Source organism: Cuculus canorus, chromosome 3 (assembly GCF_017976375.1).
Source record: "Cuculus canorus isolate bCucCan1 chromosome 3, bCucCan1.pri, whole genome shotgun sequence".
In the NCBI taxonomy this organism is placed as follows: domain Eukaryota; kingdom Metazoa; phylum Chordata; class Aves; order Cuculiformes; family Cuculidae; genus Cuculus; species Cuculus canorus.
The window spans coordinates 63,878,442-63,903,523 of NC_071403.1; the positions used below are offsets into that span (position 1 = coordinate 63,878,442).

Below are 25,082 nucleotides of genomic sequence, written 5' to 3' on the forward strand. Positions count from 1 at the left end.
TCTACAGAATCATCATCACCACCACATATTTTAAGTAAAATCCTTAATTTTATTACAAGGGAGAATCACTAATTCTTTCAGGGTAGAGATGCTACTTCCGTTGACTCCTTCAGTGATGCTGGGAGGCAGACGACCTGTTATTCCACTAGCATAGTTATAACAGAAACAAACACGCCCCACCCCACCCCCCCAAACAAACAAAAAAAAGGTCACAGAAAGCATCTCCCCCTCAACTCTGCAAGAGTTGTGTAGGTTCAATCAGATGATATAATCTTTGCAATGCAGTTCTGAAATGAATCACAAAAACTGTGAATAAGCTGTGGGAAAGAAGTGATATGTAGCACAGCCTGCAATCGTAGTTCCCAGTTATCCAGTCAGGCTATATGCTGTTGCATGCAGTTGCTTTTCTGGACCACAGCAAACAATTTCTTCCGAGGGAAAAAAAAGATAGAAAGTGGAATAAAAACGCCTGAGAGGGCAAAAAATGAACATGGAGCACATCCAATTTCAGCTGTAGAGCCATTTCAGCTGTAGAGCCGGGACACAGAAAGAGAATATATCTGAAGACAGAGCTGTAAGATTATGAAATATAGCTGAAGAGTTTTGGAATACCTAGCTATGCAGATTTGTGGAGGGGATTTAATTCTAACTAGGTCGTCATGCCTCTCTCATTTTTGAGGCTGATTCCTTTCCATTTTACCCAGTCATGGTAAACATTACAATTAAAAGATTTATTGTGTTTGAGATAATTCCTTATAAAGTATTGTTTGAGGCAATATTAAGGTGTACACTTTATCTATACATGGATAAAGACTTACATATAAAAGATAAAAAGAATGATGGTTCTTTGTATTAAAAATTAAGGTTTCCTTAGAGATGGCCTCAAGGACGACAATATTTCTGTAAAAGATGTAAGAGGTAGAATGAAGTAAAAAAGAATATCTATATCATACAAGGAAAGGGAGATTTTTACTTTTAAGTTTATTCTCTAAATTCTTATTCTACAATTTGGCTGATCACTTGAACCCAGTCTAGAAAACTTTTTTCCCTTCTGTTATTCTTCTGTTATCTTTCCACTGTTATCTATTATCTTACATTTTTATTATTATTACTATGCCCAAACAGTAGGGACATTGCCACATTTTTTATTGTTCCATGTGCATTTTATATAACAGGTTGAGCATCCTCAGCGGTCAAAAAAAGCAGTGTGGCATAAACTTTTGTCTAAACAGAGGAAAAGAGCTGTAGTTGCCTGCTTTAGAATGGCACCATTGTATAATCTTCCAAGGTAAGAACTATATATTTGTTCTGTGTTTCATAAATGCATTTATTTTCACACAATGTTATTTGGCAAGATTGAATGGAAGAAAAAAATGTAAACCAGTAATTGATGAACTGCATTGTAATGTATTTTGTCTATTACTTTCTTTCAATAGATCTAATTACTTTCTTCTAATATATCTTCTGAAAAGAATAACAAAAAGTATAATTTAAAATTTCTAGTTCTCCAGCTGTTATTCCACCTGTTCCTCTCGATGTGTTTTCTGAAAAGTAAATACCTTTCATAGGAGATAAATGCACAAACAGATACATTGGTGTCATATCTGTAATATCATCTTAGGAGATAAATTTCCTCCTAAGCCATGCTATGGGTCTGCAAAAATGGAACTTCCTTCATTATTAGATGCTAAGTGTTCTATATGCAGGAAATAAACTGATACTATTTACCTGAAGTCTTGTCACACTTTTGGTAAGAGCATTGTATTAGACAAGAAATATATGCACATATTCTAAGTGTTTCACACCTTCTCCTGTGGCTCCTTTTCTTCTTCTTGTTCAGTAGAGAATGGGATCTATAGTCAAGCAGTTTTCAGAATCCTGAGATTCTGGAAGGAATGAACATTCAGAAAATGTAAAGACATCTGGTTTTTTTCATGCAATTGCTAAAAATAATTTCCAGAACGTCTTTATCTGATCTTTTCAACATAATAATTTCCTCAGGTTTCCGCAGAAGTATGCATATTATTGCTATTACCATAGTTACCATTATTGCATATTACCATAGAATGAATAAAGTCTGTCCCAGGAAGCATGAGGGCACGAGAGTCATACTAGCTTGAAATGAGGCTGCTGTGACGGTTTAAAATACAATAAAAGATATTTCCATCTGAATTCTTACTTTAACAAGTAGGTCCCCTGCATATAACTAGCATTCCTGTGTATTTTAATTATACTTCTTCTTTTTTGGTATTTCAGACTGGCAGTTAAAAAAAATTAAGATAATCAATTAAATTCTTCATGGACAATTATCTGTCACATATTTCATTTTGCATTGAATCTTCAAGAAAAAAAAAAACCAACCGAAACCCAGTAATCAACATTATTGGCTTACCCACTTTACTGTGGTCTCATGGCCTCATGATCCATTTAATTTCATGGAATTTGGAAAAAAAAAAAAAAAAAAGAAGATTTATTTTAAGATATGCAATTCTAATCCTGAACATTAAAAAACACAAATATTTGAGCACAATGTGAAGTTATCTACTGCTATTATTTTAATATTTAAATTAAAAAAATGAAATTATTTTCTATTTTAAAAAAAACTGACTAGTGTGGCAAAGTAATTTATTTTATTTCTTAATTATGTTTAAATTTCTTTAAATTTCTATTTATTTTCTATTCCTAAAATCATTATTACTACATTTTATTATCACTTTTACAAGTTAATGGGACACAGATTTGATAAAAGCATCTTAATGTAAACAATTTTTAAAATAGGTGCTTTCAGCAGATTTTACTATGGAAATTTTGCTTTCCTTTTAAACTGTGGTTGTAATGACTGGACAGTTCTTCAAGCTAAATTAAATTCATATTGACCAAATCTTCTCTTTAAAAATTTACAGCTTTTGTCTTAAATATCCCTTTTTAGGCACCGAGCTGTCAATCTCTTTCTTCAAGGCTATGATAAATCTTGGATTGAAACAGAAGAACACTATTTTGAAGACAAACTGATAGAAGACTTAGCAGTACGTCTGGGTGCAAAGGGTCATGGGAATGTATTACGGATTAACATTCATCTTGTATAATAGTAATTATAAGTCTATGAGGTACATAAGATATCATCTAAGTAGCTCTACCTAAAGCTATGGCCAAGACATTTTGACAGGTGTTAAAAATTACAAGTGATGGAGATTCCAGAATCCCCTCAGGCAGTCTGCTTCATGGCTTCAGAACACTTTATAAAGCTTTTTGACTTCTGTCTAAATTACATGTCAGTTGCTGTCATTCTCCTCTCTCCTGTCTCCTATCCTGTGGAGAAGGAGAACAGCCTATTCTCTTTTTTCTAGGCAGTTAACTTTTATGTATTTGAAGACTTCGTAACCCACATTAAAACCATTTAAGTCAAAAGGTTAGAATATGAAACTAGAGGAATTCAAATCTTAGATTTATCAGTTCCTCAAAGGCAGAGAGTCTACTGCTTCTTTGCAGAAGAATCCTCTTGTCAGGAAGGTGAGGATTTTTCCCAACCATTAAGTGTTAGAGCCATGTCTTTAGCCTGGGTGATAACCCAAATTCTCAGAGTGATTTTCAGCAGTTCTGTGTCCTCATCCCTTACAGTTGTCTCTCGGAAACATAGTTCTTTTGAGGGCTGGGCAAGAACTAGTACTATGAAATGATTCAGCCCCTGGGAGGTCCAACAGAACATGGTCTGAGATCAATATTTTATTGTGAGGGGAGCCTGCTCTCTGCAATAGAGAGAGAGGAAGCTAACTGGACAATTGCTATTAGGAAAAGAATGATAATAAGATTATGCTTAAAGCAAACTACCCAAATTGTGAACAGTTTTGGAAATAAGGATCAAAATAGTGAAAGGAAGATCAACAGCAATGAGTTCAACACAATCAGACTGAAAATTCATTTTTGCCTATATGTATGCAGAATTCATTTCTTGTGGCGTTCCTATTATATGATCAAGCAAGAGACTTCTGCAAATACTTTGTATACAACCTTTTAAACTGATATTGTAATGTGTCCCAACACTCTGCAAAGGTTTTAAATATTGAAGGTTCCTTGCCAAAAATAATTATATTTTAGTAATTGAGAGCGTGCTTTTGTAGATATGGAATGCGGAGCACCATAGCTCTTTGTGCGTGTGTATGTGCAGGCGTTTATGGGTGAAGAAATAACCCAACATGGTCATTTGGTTACACTCTGACTTAAAGTGTTGTTTCCTTACCTCCTTTATGAGTTTATAAGGAACTCCTTGCTGACAGTTAGCTTATGTGAAAAACTGCCTTAGAGATGACAGAAACAGTGGATTGGCTTCTGTGTCATCCTTTAATTAAGGACTATAGGCATTCCACTTGTAATTCCTCAAGCATACAGATAAGTAGTGTGTCTCCAGCTCTCTCTTAAGAAGTGTTACACCATTCATTCAAAATAGCAATTCAAATAGCAAATATTCAATATAGCACAATTCATTCAAATAGACTCTACCTGTCTTCTAAATAAATTTCTATCACATTCTTGCTGCTTTAGAGCACTCTTGTGGAGGGTGAGAGTTTGAGGTTCTAACTGTTCAGCTCTGTGAAGTTGACTGAGACTGTTGTGTGGACTTCATGAAAGGTGTGGTTGTGATGCTGGTCAATGTTCTCTGTCACTCTTCGAGACACTGTACCCTGGTGTAGCGAGGATTTAAAGACTTATTGAACAGTCGAGGTGCAATCACAGCACAGATTGTGGCAGTTGAGCTCATATGGAAGGGGAGAAAAGAGGAGCGTTGGGTTCTCTAATGTTTGCTTGGAGGAATGTCTGAAGTTTCTGAACTGTTCACACACTATGTAGAAAACTGGAGCAATCCAGGATGCAGAAACTATAGCCAAGACTTCCTGTCATTTAACTCTCTGTAGTCAGTAAACTACAATGTTGTATGCTGTAGTACTTTCTTTCTCAGTACTGAGAATGCTGAACTCTCTTTTCTGCCAAGTATTTCTGCTTATTCATATTGAAAGAAAAAAGTATACACAAGTTCTGTCTGAGGAGCTTAATTCTGCTTCTTCTTAATTCTGATTCAACAGATCAATTCTCTAAGGGAACTAGATTTTTAATGTTTGATGTTAAAATCATAGGATATTCCCACTGTCTTTATTAAGAGTTAAAATGTTTCTGCTTTAGTTAAATAGGTTATTTAAACACTTATGTGATAAAATTATTGATTAATTTTGTTGGTAGGCATTACTGGCCATAATAATTTATAAGAACAATATGTTTAATGGACATTTAATAATTAGATTAGACCTGCCAACATTAGTGTTGTTGGTAGATGCAGCTTCTTTGGTGTAAAACTATTGGTGAGCTTGAAGTTAGGATTTCTTCTCCCCCAAAGCCTCTCAGAGCTCCTCGGTGAACATTATATATACCTAGCATAAGACTTGGAACAGAGAATTCTGATTTTTAGATAATGAAGCTTGTTAACACAGAGAGCAACAGAAAATACAGGAGCAAATGATGGCATCTAATTATCACAGGTTCTGCATAACAGCAGTAAAAGATCAAATTTATTTTCAGAATCTAGGGAAGAAGGTTAATTTTTATGAGGAGAGGAAGCCCAGAGCTTTGCAAATGGTGTCACTGTTGTAAATCTTAACAGTCATAAATGTAGTAAGGATTTTCAATTTTCATACTTTGCTTGGAACTGTTTCCTTCTGGTTATCCAAATCAAAATTACGTTTGCGAGTATTTAATGTATAATAAATTGCACTGAGTAAAACATTTTTCACTATAGCTAATTGAATATACTTTTAAAATCTTTTTTCCCTAAAGAAACCCGGGGAGGAACCACCAGAGGAAGATGAAAGCCTTAAAAGAGTTGATCCTTTACATCAACTTATTCTGCTATTCAGTCGAACAGCCTTAACTGAAAAATGGTAGGATGGTGTGAAAGCCTGCAGTGTATACAGATTTTCAGATTAATCCTATGTTTGAAGTTATACATGACTCTGTTCAAGTGTGATTGCATAGGTTAGGCTAAATCATGTGTGTATGTACATATCATGAGTTTGAGCAGTGCTGAAACCTCTCTAGCCTGTGGTACGTAAGGAGATTTTAACATAACTGATAATGAGTTGTAAGGAGTTTTCTAGGGACCCATCTAGAAGTATAGATGTGTATAGATGGTCCAATATACTTCTTCACAGTTATGTATGCAGTGTTCAGGACTTATTACACCTCTCTCTGCTGTCTGCCTTCCTTATTGACAGTTATATTCTGAATGTAAAGTATAAATATATTCTAGGTGAAAAATTAACTATGTTCTTTTAGTGGAAAGGTATTTATGAATTTGTAAGCACTGTGTTTGTAGCTGGCTTTAATTTTCAGTTTGTATCAGTTAATCAAGTTCTCATTTTCCAAAATGACTTTTGGAATTAACTATGAGTGTAGAAATCCTTTAAAAAGATTTTTAAGGTGTTTAATATATTTTGATGCTCCAGTTCTATTATAATGGCTCTAATCTTCCTCATTTTTCCCTTTCCTGTCTCTGTTAACCAGCAAACTGGAAGAAGATTTCCTGTATATGGCTTATGCTGACATTATGGCAAAGGTAACTTTTTTTTTGCTATATTTTGCATCTTTTCTGTTTTAATAAAGTTATTGAAGAAGATTAAAAGAAATTGTGTAAAGCAAAGGAAAGCTTACTGAACATGAGCCAGCAGTGTGCCCAGGTGGCCAAGAAGGCCAACGGCATCTTGGCTTGTATCAGAAATGGGGTCACCAGCAGGTCCAGGGAGGTTATTCTCCCTCTGTACTCAGCACTGGTGAGACCGCACCTTGAATACTGTGTTCAGTTCTGGACCCCTCACCACAAGAAGGATGTTGAGGCTCTGGAGCGTGTCCAGAGAAGAGCAATGAAGCTGGTGAGGGGGCTGGAGAACAAGTCTTATGAGGAGCGGCTGAGAGAGCTGGGGTTGTTTAGCCTGGAGGAGAGGAGGCTGAGGGGAGACCTTATTACTCTCTACAACTACCTGAAAGGAGGTTGTGGAGAGGAGGGAGCTGGCCTCTTCTCCCAAGTGACAGAGGACAGGACTAGAGGGAATGGCCTGAAGCTCCGTCAGGGGAGGTTCAGGTTGGATATCAGAAAAAAATTCTTCACAGTAAGAGTCATTGGGCACTGGAACAGGCTGCCCAGGGAGGTGGTCGAGTCACCTTCCCTGGAGGTGTTTAAGGAACGGGTGGATGAAGTGCTTAGGGACATGGTTTAGGGAGTGTTAGGAATGGTTGAACTCGATGATCCAATGGGTCCTTTCCAACCTTGTGATTCTGTGATTCTGTGATTCTGTGTCCCTCTCCCCCCACCTTATCACTAAATGTTTTCTTTCTCTGTACTGTCAGAGCTGCCATGATGAGGAAGATGATGATGGTGAGGAAGAAGTGAAGAGTTTTGAAGTAAGTTTGTACTTCTGTTTTGTTTTCTTGTCACATTAGACATTATTTCATAGCTTCCAACTGACATTTATGTTTCTTGCTTCATGGCTTACTGCAGCTTGTTATGCCAGTAAACTGCATGTCAAGTTGGACTGGCAGTTATGAGTCACCCGATTCATAGTAGTAAACCAAAACCATGTGTAGCATCACATAATATAAGATTGCAGAGAGAGTAATTTAATGTAACTTACATGTTTATCTGATTGGTTTTAACTTTTTAGTTGTTGAAGAGAAATATTATGGGTAGTAACTTATTCTGGAATTCTGATAATTACAGGTTATATATTGTAAAGTATCAAGTCCTACCTTTAGTTTAGGTGGTTAATATACTGAAGTAATGCTGCTTTTTGCAGTAATCATTTACATTCAGTACCAGTAATTTTTGTAATATTTTCATGTTCACATATATGTAGTCCTTCTTAGTAAAAGGTGAACTTTAATTTATCAATATTGCTAAGCTGCTTCTTATGCTGATAATAGGAAATCTGTGTTTGTTTTTGTTCAATGTTGAGTTTTTAATGATGATCACTGTATAAGGAAACACACTAACACATGTTGATTGCAAGAGTAAGAGGTGAGTCCTTGTCATGTGTTGCTCTGAGATCTTTCTCTCTTTCTCCATTAATAAAATGGAGTTTACAAGAAATTTGTGTTCTGAAAGGCCCTGGGAGAATTATTTTGTTAATATTGTTAATATGTTAATATATTTTAGTATATCATAACTCTGATATTAAAAGTTGTCATATCTTTTAAATAACATAATACTTCCATTTATATCTTTAATAAAATGCATGAACATTAAATACATGCTTTTGTTATTTCTTCCAAATATTTCTAAATATACTGATTGATTTGATATAAAAATACATATGCTGTTTTGATTTTTGAGGAGTGGTTTGGAGGATGTTTGCTTTTACTCCCATTGTTTTTTACACATCAGATCTCCTGTATGTTTTCTACATAGTGCTGCATGAAATAGCAGTAAATTAAATAAATACATATTCCCTATTTGGCTGTATACAGAAATCAGAAAGAACACCAATACCTATTCTTTGCTATTACTCAGAAGTTCTAGTCCAGTTGAGTTACAAGTAATGTATCCAATATATAAATTTCTCTTCATTGGTAAATATCTAAGTATTTATCCAAATTTCAGTGCTTTTATTTTGCTTTCGTTTTGTTGGTTTCCCCCACCTGGAAAAGCAATATATGACCTATCATGGACTAAACAAAAAATTTTTGTTTCTATAACCTTTTTTTCAGTAAGCCCATGCATGATTGTTGGATGTCAAAGGTCTTGTGCTTAAAGATGTGAAAATTTATAAATAGGTAGTCATTGGAGTGAATGAATAGATTTATCAGTAAGGGATTTATTAGTGGTCTTTACGTAAATTATAATGGGTTCTTTGTTCGGTGTTCAACTTTATCTTTTGAGAGAAGATCCTGTTTGTTTCTCGTAATTATTTTTCCTGTAGCTGTGAAACTTATGTGCAAATAATGTATTAATCTATTCAAAAGTCAATTTTGTGTATGTATTTGGTCAGTCACCTGCAGAAAAAAAATTTTGGACTTCTTTTTCTTATTATTATTTCGCTTCTTGTCCTTGCCCTTCCTTAAGGTGACAGGATCACAACGCAGCAAGGTAAAACAAAAGATATGTGTGTATTTGTCTGGGTCTAATAGTGTGATTTTTTTTAGGCCCAACATCTTGGATAAGTTCAACTAAAGGGTCTTGAAAAACGTTTTTAGCATTTCGGTTCCAGCACGACTTCTCTACCAAACCCTTCTTGTGCGCAAACTCTTTTTAAAGACTCCAAGAATTATTAATGCAAAATATTTCATCTAAGATTAGGTTGCCATTTTGGGGAAAACAGAGTGTCATTTGGCTTGTTCATGTTGTTTTTCTGTTCTTGACTTCTGTGCATCAGTTATCTTGTTTCTAGTTATAATTTAAATTATTTAAATAATTTATTTGGTTCTTAAGGGAAAGCAGTTGGATTTTTCTTCTGGATCTTTGCAGACGTGCATTTCTGACACATTAGCAGAATTCTGTTTCCAAGGTTTGTCATAGAGAGAGAATCAATTATATTGTGGTTTATCTATGATTCAAATCCTTTGAAATAGGCTGAGTCCTTAACCTTTATTGTGATAGTACTTAATAGAAACTCCATAGCTACGTAGCTACTCCATAGCTACATAGCTACTCCATACCCAAAGTGATTCCTAGTTGTTCCATGTTTTCTCTATAAACATAGAGGCAATAGATCTGAAATTTCACAGTGTGATTTTTTTTTTTATTGACTTAATTTCTTACAGTCTTTTGTGTCTCATCATGAAACACTTTCCATTTGTTTCTAAAAGGTGGCCCATGGCTTAAGCACAGACCTACTTGCCTGCTTCATGCAAGTAGAAGTATCAGTTCCCATTTTTTATTTGGGCTGCTTGCTGATAGCACTGCAATATTAATGTTATGAGAGGAGGTATGGTGTGTGGGGTAGCTAATTTTTGGTTCAGAGATGTTTAAGTACAGTTGTTTGTGTTGTGGCTAATGGCACCTAGAGTAAGTAGAGATGACCTGCTTGAAACTGGGAATGCACAGATATAGCTGATGGTCAGATTCCAGTCAGTAGCTTCAAAGTTCATTTGCTACGGCAATATGGGGAACAATTATAACCTTCACCAGAAAGAGCAAGATGATTTTGGTGATCTGTTTGCTAGCACTTCTACTAATATTCAGTTCACTGAAGAAAGAGATTCCCATACAGTTGTGGAAAGAGAAGATACATTCCAGGATCAGCTTCTCTCTTGTTCTTTCAAATCTTAATCTTTCAAAAGTTTGCACAGATCTGTTCCACATTCATATGATAAAGGCACTTTCCTGGAAGCTGAATGAGCTCACACAGACTGACAAAAGGTTTTTTTAAAAGGTACTGTAATTGCCACAAACACAAAGTATATATTACAAAACTCTAAAGGAAATATATAAACAGTCTAACAGTATAATTTCCTCTCTGTTTCTTTCATCATTCATCTATCCAAATTCTACCTGTCTATCGGTCTGCCTACCTGATTACTGTCCACTAAATGCTATATGCTCCATAGAAAATTTTCTGCCTTGCTGATTGAGAAGTGAAACAAGGAAAACTCCACAACAATAAATAATCTTTGCATTATTCGTGCTTGACAGGAAACAGTTGGAAAGATATGAGAACATATAAATAAGCTCTGCGTGTGTTTGTCTGTTTTTTTCTGTCTGTCAATCTGTCTCAAAGTTTAGTACAACTGCCTGTTGGAGGCAGTTCTTTTGTTCCATGCTCTGTGTGCATGTGAAAAGACTGACTGCTCAATTTGGGTGGGAATAAATCTCTACTGCTCCTCTAGACTTGAAAAATGTGTGATGTGTGAAGTCCTGAATCTTTTCACAGTCAGAGCAACAGAGACTTTTGGACAAGCTTAGAATGTGGTAAAAACAAGTCTATTTTATTGACATTTTTCATGTCCATATCTCATGCAACGTATTCTCATTTTTGTACAAATAATCTGTATTGAGATGACTGTGTGAGCAGTAGAGAGATCACAAAATAAACCGACAATAAAGTCGTCTGTCCATTACTATGTGCCTGTCTGCATTTACCTGCTAGTATTTGCTTTGAATTATTATAATTATCTTTGCTCCTTGCCCTTTTTCTCTAAGTTAACTTTCTATCCTATTGAATAAATGCTCACTTGACTCCCTGTAGAATTAGTGTCACTGTGCCCCTTGATCCTATCTGATAGGAAATTCTTTTTATTCAAAGGGTTTCACTGTCTGAATGCAGATAGGTTTCTGTATTTGAGTCATTGACTCTACTGGTTAGCTACGTATTAATCTACTCTAAATACATGTAGTATGGAAACTCAAAGAAAGGGATCAAAACGTCATTCATCTTTTAAAAATCAATTAGTTTAAACTGACCTGTCATAGGAAGAAAAGAAATGAGGGAGATAATTTCCTGTGTCACTTCTCTTCATCCCTGTTACTGGTAGTGACTTTGTCGATAGACTTTTTTATTCAATAGATTTATGTCTAAATGGTACTTCATGCTGCGGCTTATATGAGCACAGAAAGACTTGCAAGATGTGCAGCTGATGCAAGCTCTTAAGGCTGTAGGACATCAGAGGTGATCAGTGCTATTTCACTGTCACAAAGCCTTCACAAATGGAGTTCACCGTATATCGTGTATTTACAATAAGTAACTAGTTTTATTAAAGAATTATATGAATTAAGGTCCATGAGCAAAGTATCAATTCTTAGGTATTAAACATTCCAATTAGTATACAAAAATATATTTCTTGCCATTTTTTCCTCTTTGTAAGGGAATGGGAGCAACTCAATATGTGATTTCACTCTCCACAACTATAGTATGAATTGTTTACCCATAGAGTCATAGAATAGCTTGGGTTAGAAGGGACCTTTAAAGGTCATCTTGTCCAGCCCCCTGCAATGAACATGGAGATCTCCAACTATGTCAACCTGACCTTGAATGTTTTCAGTGATAGGGAATCTACCACCTCTCTGGACAACATATTTCAATGTTTCATCACCCTCATTGTAAAAAATTTCTTCCTTATATCTGGTCTAAATCTACCCTCATTTAGTTAAAAACCATTACTCCTTTTCTTTTCACAACAGGCCCTCCTAAAAAGTTCGTCCCCATCTTTCCTATAGACCCCCATTAAGTACTGAAAGGCCACAATTAGGTCTCCCTGGAGCCTTCTCTTTTCCAGGCTGAGCAAGACCAACTGTCTTAAGCCTTCCTTCACAGGAGAGATGTTCCATCCCTCTGATTGTTTTTGTGGCCCTCCTCTGGACCTGCTCCAACAGGTCCATGTCTTTTCTGGGCTGATGACTCCAGACTTGGACACAGGCTCCATGTGGGGTCTCGTCAGAGTGGAGTAGAGTGGGAGAATCACCTCCTTCAACCTACTGGCCACACTTCTTTTAATGCAGCCCAGGATACTGTTGGCCTTCTGGGCTGTGTGCCAACATTGCTGGATTGTGTCCAGCTTTTCATCCACCAGTATTCCCAAATCCTTTTCAGCTGGGCTGCTCTCAATCCATTCATCCCCCAGCCTGTATTGGTACCTGGGATTGCCCTCACCCCAGTGCAGGACCTTGCACTTGTCCTTGGTGAACCTTGTGAGGATCACATGGGCCCACTTCTCCAGATCTGGGCTCCTCTGGATGTCATCATGTCCCTCGGGTGTGTCAAGCTGCACACTCAGCTTGGTGTCACCTGCAGTTTGCTGAGAGCGCACTCAATCTGGCTGTTTATGGCACTGATGAAGATATTAAACAGTACAGAAGGAATAAGGTGGTATGTTCCTCTTCAATTATCTTTCTTTTCCCAGATACTTTTTAGATCAATGATACTTCCTTTCCTCCCATATCTCTGTATTATAAAATACTTGCAGTAATGCCCTCAAAAGCTGAATGTTGTTTACAGCCAGTCAAATCAAAACAACCTTTTTTCATAGCTACATTTTATTTTTACAGTTATTATTTGCTTATCACCAACAGTAAATATCACCAATAGTAAAGATGAAGGTGGGGAATGTTTTCAAATTTTATGAAGTCATTGAGTCAAGATAAACTAGATAAAAGAGTAGGTTTACTTAATAATATTTAATATGTTCCCTACTACAGGAAGTCTACTAGTCTTCTAAAGTCTTGTAAAGAATTATTACATTCAAAATAAATATCTGTAGTTTTGAGGAAATAACAGACTGCCACTGACTGCATGTATCCAAGGATGTGGTAGTTAATTTATGAACCGACTTATAATTTTTAGGGACAATACTTAGACAATGCACTATCAAGCATTTTTTGGAAGTATTTACTTGTATCATAGAAATAATATTAAATGATAGATGACGCAAATATGTCTGTCTTTGAGACACATTAGTATATCTAAACCATGGAGGAGTACATAGAACAAGAAATCACAGCAGGTGGTGGGAAAATGGCTTTAGAATGATGGCCTTTCATTTATTTTGAAATTCACTTTTGAGATTAATTTTATTTCAGTTATTTTATGTGTTAGCAGTTTAGTAGTCTCTAAATTTCTTCTTTACCTTATTCTTATATTTTACCACATGTACCTTAAAGAATTTCTTTTGTTCTATGATAACCTGGATAATGACAGGTTTCAATATAGATACTTTATAGATACAAATTTCTTCAACTCAGTGAGGTATATTAATAATGTATATAACATCAGCTAGAAAAAGATTTTGGGTGAGACGTTCAGCAGAAGCAGAAATATTAGTGTGAAAGTGCAGGGACTGAGATATTTCTTTAAGTAATATTGAAAGTGTTTTTGATAAGATGAACTCCTCTAACAGTCTTAAAATCCTGCATATTTAATATTCAGAAATTATAATGCATTGTTTTCATTTTGTGTATGTTATTTTTAGATCTGATGAAGTCCAAAATGAGTGCTTTAGGAGAGATTCAACTTTTTTCATAAAGCATGAACCAGCATGTATGGAGCTTAAAAGCTTAGTATACATAAGAGAGATAACTATGTATAAGGATTCTGCTTGAGTACTTGGTGTTAGATGTTAATACACAGCTTTTACTCACGACACTGAAATTAAAAGATGTTTTGCCAGTGTAAGACCTGACTAATAGGATTTATTCTCTGGACAAAACAGAGGTATTGGAAAGTATAAAATATGAAGATAATTCAAAGGAGAAGTGTTCGTCTTAGAACAATTGAGTTAAAAGTAATTTCTTCCCTTTACATCTTTTTGTTTATTCTGTTTACTCTTTATTTCATAATTTCTTATTTAAAAAAAAAGAAAAAAAGGACACTGTAGAAGTAGGATCATAAGCCTGCAGTCCATGGATGTGAGCTTAGTGATAGGAGCAAACAAACGTCTCCATATGGCTTAGCTCCAAAGCAGGGTCCAAGAATCATTCTTTGTATGAATTATGAAGGAAAAAAAAACAATTTCAGGGGTTCAATCATCACTTACAGCTCCTATCTACTTTTTGCAAGTTTGTTGGCTGCAAATTCAAGATAAAACTTGTGGTTTTGCAAACTGTGTGTTTTTAGCATATGTTTGCTTGTAAAGATTTAAAAAAAAATAGAATTAAGTAGAAAATATTTGAATCTGTTTTCAAAGAGTATGATGAAATTTTTCTTGGTTTCTCTCTTTTGCTAGAGAAAGTCTATAATGTGGGAATACATGTGCATAAATTTCTAGGTTGTCAGCTTTTTCCGCATATAAATGGAAAACACACAAGATAAAACAGACTGTAAAAATAGTCTATTTTGTAATATAAAAATATTACTATATACTATATAAAAATATACTATATACTATATAAAAAACTATAAAAATATAAAATGCTCCATCCCTGGAGGTGTTCAAGGCCAGGCTGGATGGCGCCTTGGGCAGCCTGATATAGTGGGAGGTGTCCTGCCCATGGCAGTGGGTTTGGAACTAGATGATCTTTAAAGTCCCTTCCAATCCTAACTATTCTATGATCCTATGACTTGGTTTTCTTTGATTTGTTTTTTTTGTTTTGTTTTGTTTTAATTGTGAATAATTACTTACAATGTTTCATTTAGTATGAAGTATTTTTACTGTTGTTATGATGGCTTTGTGAATGACAGAAAATTCAAACCACGGCCTAATTATTTTTTAGAGGTTTCTTGACATCAACTGGCAAGCACAATAAAGTGCAAAACCCTGTGCTGGTAGCATACCTATCAGTGCTAGCAGTAAGCACATCTTAGAGAAATGGGGGTACTTTGACCAGCCAGAAGCTCTGTTATTTAATCCAGTGGGTGGCCCACTTCATATCAGTGCTGTCATCACGTGTACATATGTTAAAATTGCATGGATAAAGCAACAGTGAAAAAGCGTTGTCAGGCTGAAGAAGGAGTCATGATCTTGAGGAGTTTCCATTGAAAAAATGGTTGCTTTTAGAAGAAATGTTGGTATTAGTTTTTTTGTAGGTGGATTTTTTTTTTTGCAAGGGGTGGCAGGATGGAGGTTTTTCTTTGTTACTGGTCACCTAGACAGCTTTATTTCCATGGGAAATGCCACTCTTCTCACTTTCAGGTGTTTGGCAGTGCCTATTCCAACTGTTCTTCTGTAGTGCCATTGCAAAAAGTGTGCATACCCCTTCTTTAAGTCTGAGGTGATGCAGATGCATCCTTAATATAAACATTCTCATGAACTTACAAAAAAAATATTGCATAATGAAAGTAGTATAGCTAATATTAAGCTTGTGAGTAGAAGTGAATCATAAATACTGCAGTGGAAGAAAAATGAAAGATTGTTGGGTCTAAAACTAAGTAGCAATAGGAAATAGGTTTTTCTTAAAAAAAACACTAATCTGTTTTCAGTGGCTTCTGAAGCAAATGAAAATATTTTATTGTAGCTATATTGAACCCGTGATGTCATGACTTTCTGGTGGTTTGTTTGTGGGAGGTGTGTGTGCGTGTGTGTGTATGTTTTGTTTTGTTTTTGTTGAACTCCCAGGAAGAGGTTTAAACATGAAGGCAAAATTTTCAAACCTTAGCATGGCTAAATATAAAGCAAAGCTACCATTTTTTTATTTATTTTTTTAATTATTTTTGTGCCTCCATTTAGATCTGTCACATAATTTAAGGAAAAAAGAAAGATACAATTTAACCACAGGAGAGGTAATAGTGTGAAAAAAAAAACCCTGATGAATTTTGTTTCCGCAGCGCGATATTATCAGAGATTTAAGAAACAAATTTGCCAGCCTCGGCGAGAACTCTCTGGTAACAGCATAAATATCTGTGTTGGTTTGCTTTTGAGTTAAAAGGTTTATTTTTCATTCATTTGAACATATTTCTCTTTTTTACTTATTTTTTAGTTTATTATTCATACCCTCTATTTAGCAAGCCTTCATTTTTTAAACCTCTTCCATCTTCCAATGTCTTTTTTCCGTAACTTGGATGGAAAGTTTATGGCAGCAAAGCTGTCATTCTGGCTACTTCTGCTGCAGCTGTTCCTGCTTTTAGGTCATACATGTTTTGGACGTTGTGTTTTTGGACATGATACTAACTGATTGTGTCATGTTCCTTTTGAGTAAGCTTTTTACCACACCATCTGATGGACTTGCTGTCATAGGGCTCTATGCAACTTCCGTTTTGCAACTTATACTGCTTAGTCATTCTCAATTCTCCAGCAAACTTCAATTAACATGATGAAAGTTCAAACTCATCTGGAATTAACTGTGCCTTTATGTTTGCTTTTTTTATGTTCTTCTTTGTTTTCAGTAGTAGTTTAAATTGTAAAGAACAAACTTCACCATTGCTCAAGCAACGCCATGCAGTATTGTTTGTTGCCGCTAGAGAATGCAAAATATAAAAGCACAGTGTATTCTATTGAATATTCTGTTGATAGGGTGAGCAATCTATATTGTAACGTAATGATATGTTTTGAAAAAAATCTGAGATGCTTCTGTTACTCTGGTATTCAGCAACAACTCGCAACTCAAGAGCCACATACTGAGCAGTATGAAGTTACGGTCACACTATAGAAGATTATTAAGAATATGAACTGTTGCACAAAAACATGGCACAAAGTGCAAGTTTGATATATGCAGTATATATAAATATATATATGATGAACATGGGCTTGGAACTAACATGATGATTTACAATTGAGATGACTTTTTTCAGATAAACTGCTAAAAAGTATATTAAAGAAAAGTATCAAGGGGACAATATTACTTGAACATGTTAAGTATCTGTTCAGTAGCATCATATCTATTAAAATGGTCCATGATGTTGCCATAGAGCCCATATACTAAGAGAAAACCAAAAACCTTTGGAGAACCAGTTATAACTGAAGTCCTCATCTTAAATGACTGGAATTTTTATTTAGGAAAAAGAAATGGAAAAGCAAAAACTTCTGTATCAACAAGCCAGACTGCATGATCGAGGTGCTGCTGAGATGGTTCTGCAGACAATCAGTGCTAGTAAAGGTAATGTTTTGTTGTATAAGTTACATTTTAAACCTTATTTCTAATGATCTTGGAAATTATTGTAATTCTTACTAGGCAAAACCTGCAGATGCTTGGCACTAAGGTTTGCTTTCAGAATGCAACCGAAGCTTCATAAATTGTTGACAATGAAGCCAGAAAAGTATAATGGATAATTCTCATGAAGTTATTATTGTTGTTGCTATTATTATTGTCATTGTTGTTATCAGTAATTATTCTACTGATGACTGAAAGTGTGAACAAATTCATAGATTTAATAGTATGCAGTGTCAAAAAGCCTTCAAATTCTGGGATGTGTGCACATCTGAAGTTGGTGGAGATTTTGGTCTTTTCCCCACACCTATTACTCGCCAAATACCTACTTTATTGTTGTACTTTGATAAAACATTTCAGAAGAGTAAATGATGCTTTTGTCACTTAGATGCCATCTTGCTCTAAGATTAGATGTTTTCATTGTTCTGTGATTTGTTTCCAGTGTAGTGATGTCTTAAAAATTACTGTTTACAAATTTCATTTACTGCAACTAAATTATATGGATCACTGTCATTTTCTGAAGAACAAGGAAAAAATGCCTAGACTGGCATGATGAGGAGACACATTGTTAAGCTTGAAAGCTAACTAAAATTGTGCAACCAGCCTTAAACCAGCTGTTGGATGCTCTAGCAAATGCAACATGATTTATACTCATTTTGCTCAGCTCTTCCTGTCTTATATCATGCTTCCTTTGTATGCTGTATATATGTTACACTATGTTTATAGGCACTTAGGAAGATAATAATTCACACTAGAGATCATGAAAGAAAAATAGGTCTGTTTTACAAGAGAAACAAAAAACCCTCTCCTGACAAATTAGCATTTAAGTTATTGCACAGATAAATTAGTAGAATATTCTTATTTTCAAATATGATCTAAAATTATATTTCAAAATAATTTTAAGGTGAGATGGGGCCAATGGTTGCAGCTACCCTAAAGCTAGGGATTGCCATCTTAAATGGAGGAAATTCCACCGTTCAACAGGTAAGATACTAATTTATTTTTGTGTGTTCTGGTCAGTATAGATCTTTATACCATGGTCATTGTTATTGTAGTAGTGCACTATGTAAAATGAATATTTGTCAGACGCTGTTTATTGAGCCGACGAGGGAGGGTACCCTCCTGGACCTGCTGTTTGTGAACAGAGAAGGCCTTGTGGGGGATGTGACAGTTGGAGGATGCCTGGGACAAAGCGATCATGAGATGATAGGGTTTTCAGTTTTAGGTGAGATGAAGAAGGGGATTAGCAAAACAGTTACATTAAACTTTCAGAGGGCAGACTTCGGATTGTTCAGAAGGCCAGTTAGCAAAGTCCCTTGGGAGACAGTCCTTAAGGGCAAGGGAGCCCACGAGTGCTGGGCACTCTTCAAAGTGAAATCCTAGCAGCTCAGGAGCAAGCCATCCCCATGTTCCAGAAAAGGCACCGTCGGGGGAAAAAAACAGCTTGGTTGAGTAGGGAGATCTTGAGAGGCATCAAAAAGAACAGGAATGTCTATGAGCTTTGGAAGAAGGGACAGGTGTCTTGGGTAGACTACAGAGAGAAAGTGAGATCGTGCAGGGAAAAAATCAGGACGGCTAAGGCCCAACTAGGAATCAAACTGGCTAAGTCTGTGAAAGATAATAAAAAATCTTTCTACAAATACATTAACAAGAAAAGGAGGACTTGGGAGAATATTCAGTCCCTATTGGATGCAGAAGGAGAAACAGTGACAAGGGATGAAGACAAGGCTGAGGTACTTAAAGCCTTCTTTGCCCCAGTCTGTAATAGTAAGGGAAGTTGTGCCCCCTGTGTACAAACCCAGGAGTTAGAGGAGCAGAATGAGGCTCCCATGATCCAAGAGGAGGCGGTTAGAGACTTGCTTTCCCAGCTAGACACCCACAAGTCTATGAGGCTGGATGGGATCCACACAAGAGTATTAAAGGAGCTGGTGGATATCCTTTCCAAACCCCTTTCCATCATCTTCCAGTGGTCCTGGCTGACTGGGAGAGTTCCACTGGACTGGAGGCTGGCTGATGTTGTGCCCATCTACAGGAAGGGTTGCAGATCCAGGGAACTACAGGCCTGTCTGACCTCAGTGCCGGGGAAAGTCTTGGAACAGGTGATCTTGAGTGCTGTCACGAAGCACATGCAAGAGAACCGGGTGATCAGGCCCAGTCAACACGGGTTCACGAAAGGCAGATCTTGCCAAACTAACCTGATCACCTTCTATGACAAAGTGACTTGACTACTGGATGGGGGAAAGGCTGTGGATGTAGTCCTCTTGGATTTCAGTAAAACCTTTGACACAGTTTCTCACAGCATTCTGCTTCAGAAACTGTCAGCCTCTGGCCTGGACAGGCGTACACTCTCCTGGGTTGAAAACTGGTTGGATGGCCGGGCCCAGAGAGTTGTGGTCAATGGAGTTAACTCCAGCTGGAGGCCAGTTACAAGTGGGATTCCTCAGGGCTCGGTACTGGGTCCAGCCCTGTTCAATGTCTTTATCAATGACCTGGATGAAGGCACTGAGTGCACCCTCAGCAAGTTTGCAGATGACACTAAGCTGGGTGGAAGCGTGGATCTGCTGGAGGGTAGGGAGGCTGTGCAAAGGGATCTGAACAGGCTGTACTGCTGGGCTGAGACCAATGGCATGAGGTTTAACAAGGCCAAATGCCGAGTCCTGCACTTGGGGCACAACAACCCTATGCAGTGCTACACACTGGGGTAAGAGTGGCTAGAAAGCTGCCTAGAGAAGGACCTGAGGGTGTTGGTTGGCAGCCGACTGAACATGAGCCAGCAGTGTTCCCAGGTGGCCAAGAAGGCCAATGGCATCTTGGCTTGTATCAGAAATGGTGTGACCAGCAGGTCCAAGGAGGTTATTCTCCCTCTGTACTCGGCAATGGTGAGACCGCACCTTGAGTACTGTGTTCAGTTCTGGGCCCCTCACCACGAGAAGGATGTTGAGGCTCTGGAGTGTGTCCAGAGAAGAGCAACGAAGCTGGTGGGGGGGCTGGAGAACAAGTCTTATGAGGAACGGCTGAGAGAGCTGGGGTTGTTTAGCCTTGAGAAGAGGAGGCTGAGGGGAGACTTTATTGCTCTCTACATCTACCTGAAAGGAGGTTGTGGAGAGGAGGGAGCTGGCCTCTTCTCCCAAGTGACAGAGGACAGGACAAGAGGGAATGGCCTCAAGCTCTGCCAGGGGAGGTTCAGGCTGGACATCAGGAAAAAAATTTTCACGAAAGGGTCATTGGGCACAGGAATAGGCCGCCCAGGGAGGTGGTCACGTTGCCTTCCCTGGAGGTGTTTAAAGGACGGGTGGATGAGGTGCTGAGGGGCATGGTTTAGGGAGTGTTAGGAATGGTTGGACTCGATGATCCAGTGGGTTCTTTCCAACCTAGTGATTCTATGATTCTATTCTCTGACTTTCGTTCCCAGAAGAAAGTAGTGTACAAAAGTACCTTGTTTGCTATGTATATATTTTTATTTATATACGTATGATTACTCAATAGAACACAAGGCTGAAAGAAATTTATTTTGCACTTCATCTGGAGGGGGAAATTTTACGCTAAATCATTAACATCTATGAGAATTCTGTGGGACGGAAGGATTTCTTGGGAGATTGCCATTGTCCTGTAGCCAGTAGAGTGATATTGCTGACCCCAGTCTTCACAAAAAAGAATGTTATACAATTTCAGAAGTCCTTAGCTTTATACTATGGAGAGTCTTGGTGATAAAAACAGAGAAGTCAAACTTTATTTATTAATATATAGTAAGATAATATGATGAGCAGTGGACAAGTCTGATATAGTAATAGTATGCTGCATTTTTGAAGAGAAGTGCCTGATAGAGTGTTCAGTGTTCTGTACTAGCTGAAGATGCTGTACTCTAGAAGCCTTCGTACCCGTCATTGCTACATTGCTGAAGGACAGTTTGAAGAATACAGACAACTGGCAACAGTTAAGGTCCCAAGCTAAGCAACCACTGAAGCAGATGAATGCAGCTGAAAATAATTTTCTTTCAGGGACTACAAGTGACCACAAAGTTTTTGGAAAATTATCTGCTTGAAACATTGCCGGTTCTTTTTGATGTTATAATATTAAATTACTTGGGAAAATCATGAAATTTGTATGTAGTTATTTAATCTGAATTGTTAATGCTGCAATCTAAATTATTTAAAGCTATTTGATAAAGTGTTAACTAATCAGAAGCAGGAAACAGTATGGTTATGGTAATACTTATATTATTAGTCTAAATTACATACTTATAAAAACATCAGTATTACAGTTTGATTTTCTAATTTTTCAGTTGCCTCATTTCTAGATGTTTTCTCCAGTGCTACACTCAACTTTACAGTTTTCTTTTAGGTCTTAAGATCAGCTCTTCAGTGTTCCTTGGGAAGAATGGTATGGGAGGGGGGAAAGGTACAGAATTGATTTTGAAAAGTCATCATCATCATCAGCTGGAGGTCTTTGCTTTGTTTCATAATGGTGTTGGTGGTGGGGGTGTACCTTTTCTGTGATCTTGGGTCTTCTTGGGGTTATGCTGATAGGTTTTGTTAAGGCTGTCTTGTTACGTGTTCTTTCATTTTGGAGGTTACTTATGATATATTTATTTTTGTTATTTGCGAAGAGCTTTGTCTCATTCACAACATGAATTCTGGAAGCATTCCTACTAAGACTGATCTTAGAGCATCGTGATTTTTTTCATAACTGGGACCTGTGGTATCATCGTATATCTTCACTCAACAATACATTGCATACTAGAATCAGAGTTCACTTCATTGAATAACTTCTTACTCTTATTGCCATCTGTTATCCAATAGGTATTGGAAGCTACCATAAAACTAAAACAACTTTAAAGAATGCTCACAAGACTACTAGCATGCTGTGGCTGCTAAAATAATCTAAAATAAACTGAGATCATAACAAGCCCAGTCTGATGCTGACATTATAGTGTCAATACAAATTTGTGGCCTACTAATGGCCAGATATATTTATATTAAACACTATATTCTGCTGGCTGTGTTGACTTTAGTTATTATCTTATTTTCCACATTTTAGTAAGGAATATCCAAAACGGATTACCACCTTTTCTGAAAAGGACATGAGCATTAAGTGTTCTTTTTCTTTTTGATATCTGGATTATTCTGTGCAAGACTCTCCTATGCAATTAGTAAGTATTAGAGATATTTCAAGACAGCAGCATCACTAGTAAACTAGAATCCATATGGTACTAGGTACACTGGATTAACACACAGCATAAGTATTAATTGTCTGCATAAATTATTTGTGTTTACTGCAGAAAATGCTTGACTACCTCAAGGACAAAAAGGATGTGGGATTCTTTCAGAGCCTTGCTGGGCTTATGCAGTCCTGTAGGTAAGAAAACAGCTATTTTAAAAAGTTGTTATTCCTATTGCACATTTAGGTTTTGTTCCAAAGGATTTATGGTTTTGAAAGGATCATCTACATACTTTCTGCAAACAACACCCAGGGACTGTAACGTGCTAGATTTGGAGCAAAGGACAAGGTGTTGCTCGTGGTATGAAAATCTTCATATGATATGGATCTACCTTGGTAAAAGAGTTCTTTTCACAAATGTTTATGGCATTTGTGCCTACATGACATATGACAGAAAACAACTCCAGAGTTCGGAGCATTCATCGGGGACAAATTTTTAACTCTGGAGATATGCTGTTGTCCTGCAGATACCAAGTAAATTATCAATGTTAAGTAGTAACAACGACTGTGGGAAAACCTTTGTTAGAAATATTAATAGGATTTTAAAAGGCAGGAAAAGGAATGGAAAATTGTATTTTAGTAAACTATGGAGGTACTGTGACTTTTTTTGTCCATTCATGCTTCTTAACAGTTTATATTGATGTCATATATATATAAACATATAAATTTATTTTTTTAATATAATATCAAAGAATAAAGCATATCAATAAATGGTGTATTCATTAACATAAAACATAGGACTAAAAGAGGCTTCCTAGATCAAGCAGTTCAGTCTTCTGTTATGTCAGGTATACCCTGTTAAATCCTTCTTTTTTAACAGTCTTTGGTTGAGTTTAATTTTAAAATCAGTGAGGTTTTTTGCAAGCAGAACTCCTATTGTAGTTCATCTACATTCATCTGATTTCCATAAACATGCTTGCTTATCAAGAAAAGTATCCTTGGCTAGCTGATGTGCTAAGCTGTGGAAGGCAGAACTTTGTGGATTCACAAATGAAAATATGTGAGAGTATATATTCCTTAAGTTTGATTTGTTGAATACATATTCCCCTTTGTCAGCTTCAGTTTTACAGAATGAGTGGAACTAATAACGTCATAATTATTCAATGGACCTTGCTGCTTGGGATGAACTGAGCTATAATATAAAAGTAGTCAATAATATAGCTTCTTTATAATCCCTAAATTGAGTATGTATACCATGAACACATACATTCTCTTTTTTTTTGATCAGTCATAAAAATTTGATTTCTATTGTCGTTTGCAGTGCAAAAGCAGTTTTAAGTCTGTAGAGCTGGGTTTTATAATCTTGTAGCAGGCATATATCAAGACACTGAATGTATCTGCTTGACACTAGTATAATTATATACTTAAATGAAATCACAAATCCTTCTCTGTCTTTCACAAAAAGATATTTTACTTTCATTTAATTAATCACAGAACAAATGTAATTTTTCTCATTGCAGTGTTCTTGACCTAAATGCATTTGAGCGTCAGAACAAAGCAGAAGGCCTTGGCATGGTGACTGAAGAGGGATCAGGTATTATTGATTTAACAAAAATGACCTGTGAACTTCTTTTACATTTTTCAGAAGTGAGCTGAATTTCAAAGAACCCTGTAGTAGGTATCTAGTGGCTGAAGCGAGAATATGATTCCTAATAGTGTTTTACATTTAATTGGCCTACCTAAGCCCCATGCTTGTCAATAGTAAATCACTAACATGTGTTGAGTTTCAGAATGGTCTCAGAGGGCTCTTACCCATCATTCTGAAGAAGTGAAGATGTTACGTGTAAAATTGAAAACAAATTCGAATGACAAATAGCAGTGTTTATGCATGTAAAACGTTTCAGAAGTCCTTAACTGGTTTCAGCATAAAATGAAATTAAGAGTTCCCACTTGATTTCTTAAACTGTCTTAGCTGGAATGAAAACCAGACAATTTAGTTAAGCAGTAAGTTAAATACTAGAGGTTGAGGGAATTATATCAGCCATTTGGAAGCTTTTTCTTTGGAGTGATTCTTTTCTGTTTGTCTTTGGGGAAATACTACAACATTTTGACTTTACTCTTGACTTCAAACAATTTGGCTTTCTGCTCCCTATGTTGTCAGTTCGCTGTCAATTTCTTTCTTCTGTCTGACAGTAAGTACTATTACTCCCTTACTGTGATTGTCTGGAAACATTAGGTTCATTCTTACATGACTTAATACAGCTATCAAAGCACATTTTCTCCCCTTATCTTTAGTATAATCTATGACACATTTTTATGTTTAAATCCTACAGTGATCTAAAAAAGCTTGACTGCGTAATCATCATTGCATTTGAGG

The 25,082-nt window shown here is 36.5% G+C and overlaps 1 protein-coding gene across 1 annotated transcript in view; it reads left to right on the top strand.

Moving 5' to 3' along the window:
• Positions 1–25,082, top strand: part of RYR2 (ryanodine receptor 2) — a 388,712-nt gene that overhangs the window by 322,129 nt on the left and 41,501 nt on the right. The window contains exons 76-84 of the mRNA XM_054062870.1: positions 1,175–1,288; positions 2,930–3,026; positions 5,824–5,927; positions 6,550–6,601; positions 7,390–7,443; positions 17,398–17,497; positions 18,453–18,532; positions 22,827–22,903; positions 24,226–24,299. Coding sequence (XP_053918845.1) covers positions 1,175–1,288; positions 2,930–3,026; positions 5,824–5,927; positions 6,550–6,601; positions 7,390–7,443; positions 17,398–17,497; positions 18,453–18,532; positions 22,827–22,903; positions 24,226–24,299 — 752 coding nt within the window. The remainder of the gene's footprint in view (positions 1–1,174; positions 1,289–2,929; positions 3,027–5,823; positions 5,928–6,549; positions 6,602–7,389; positions 7,444–17,397; positions 17,498–18,452; positions 18,533–22,826; positions 22,904–24,225; positions 24,300–25,082) is intronic.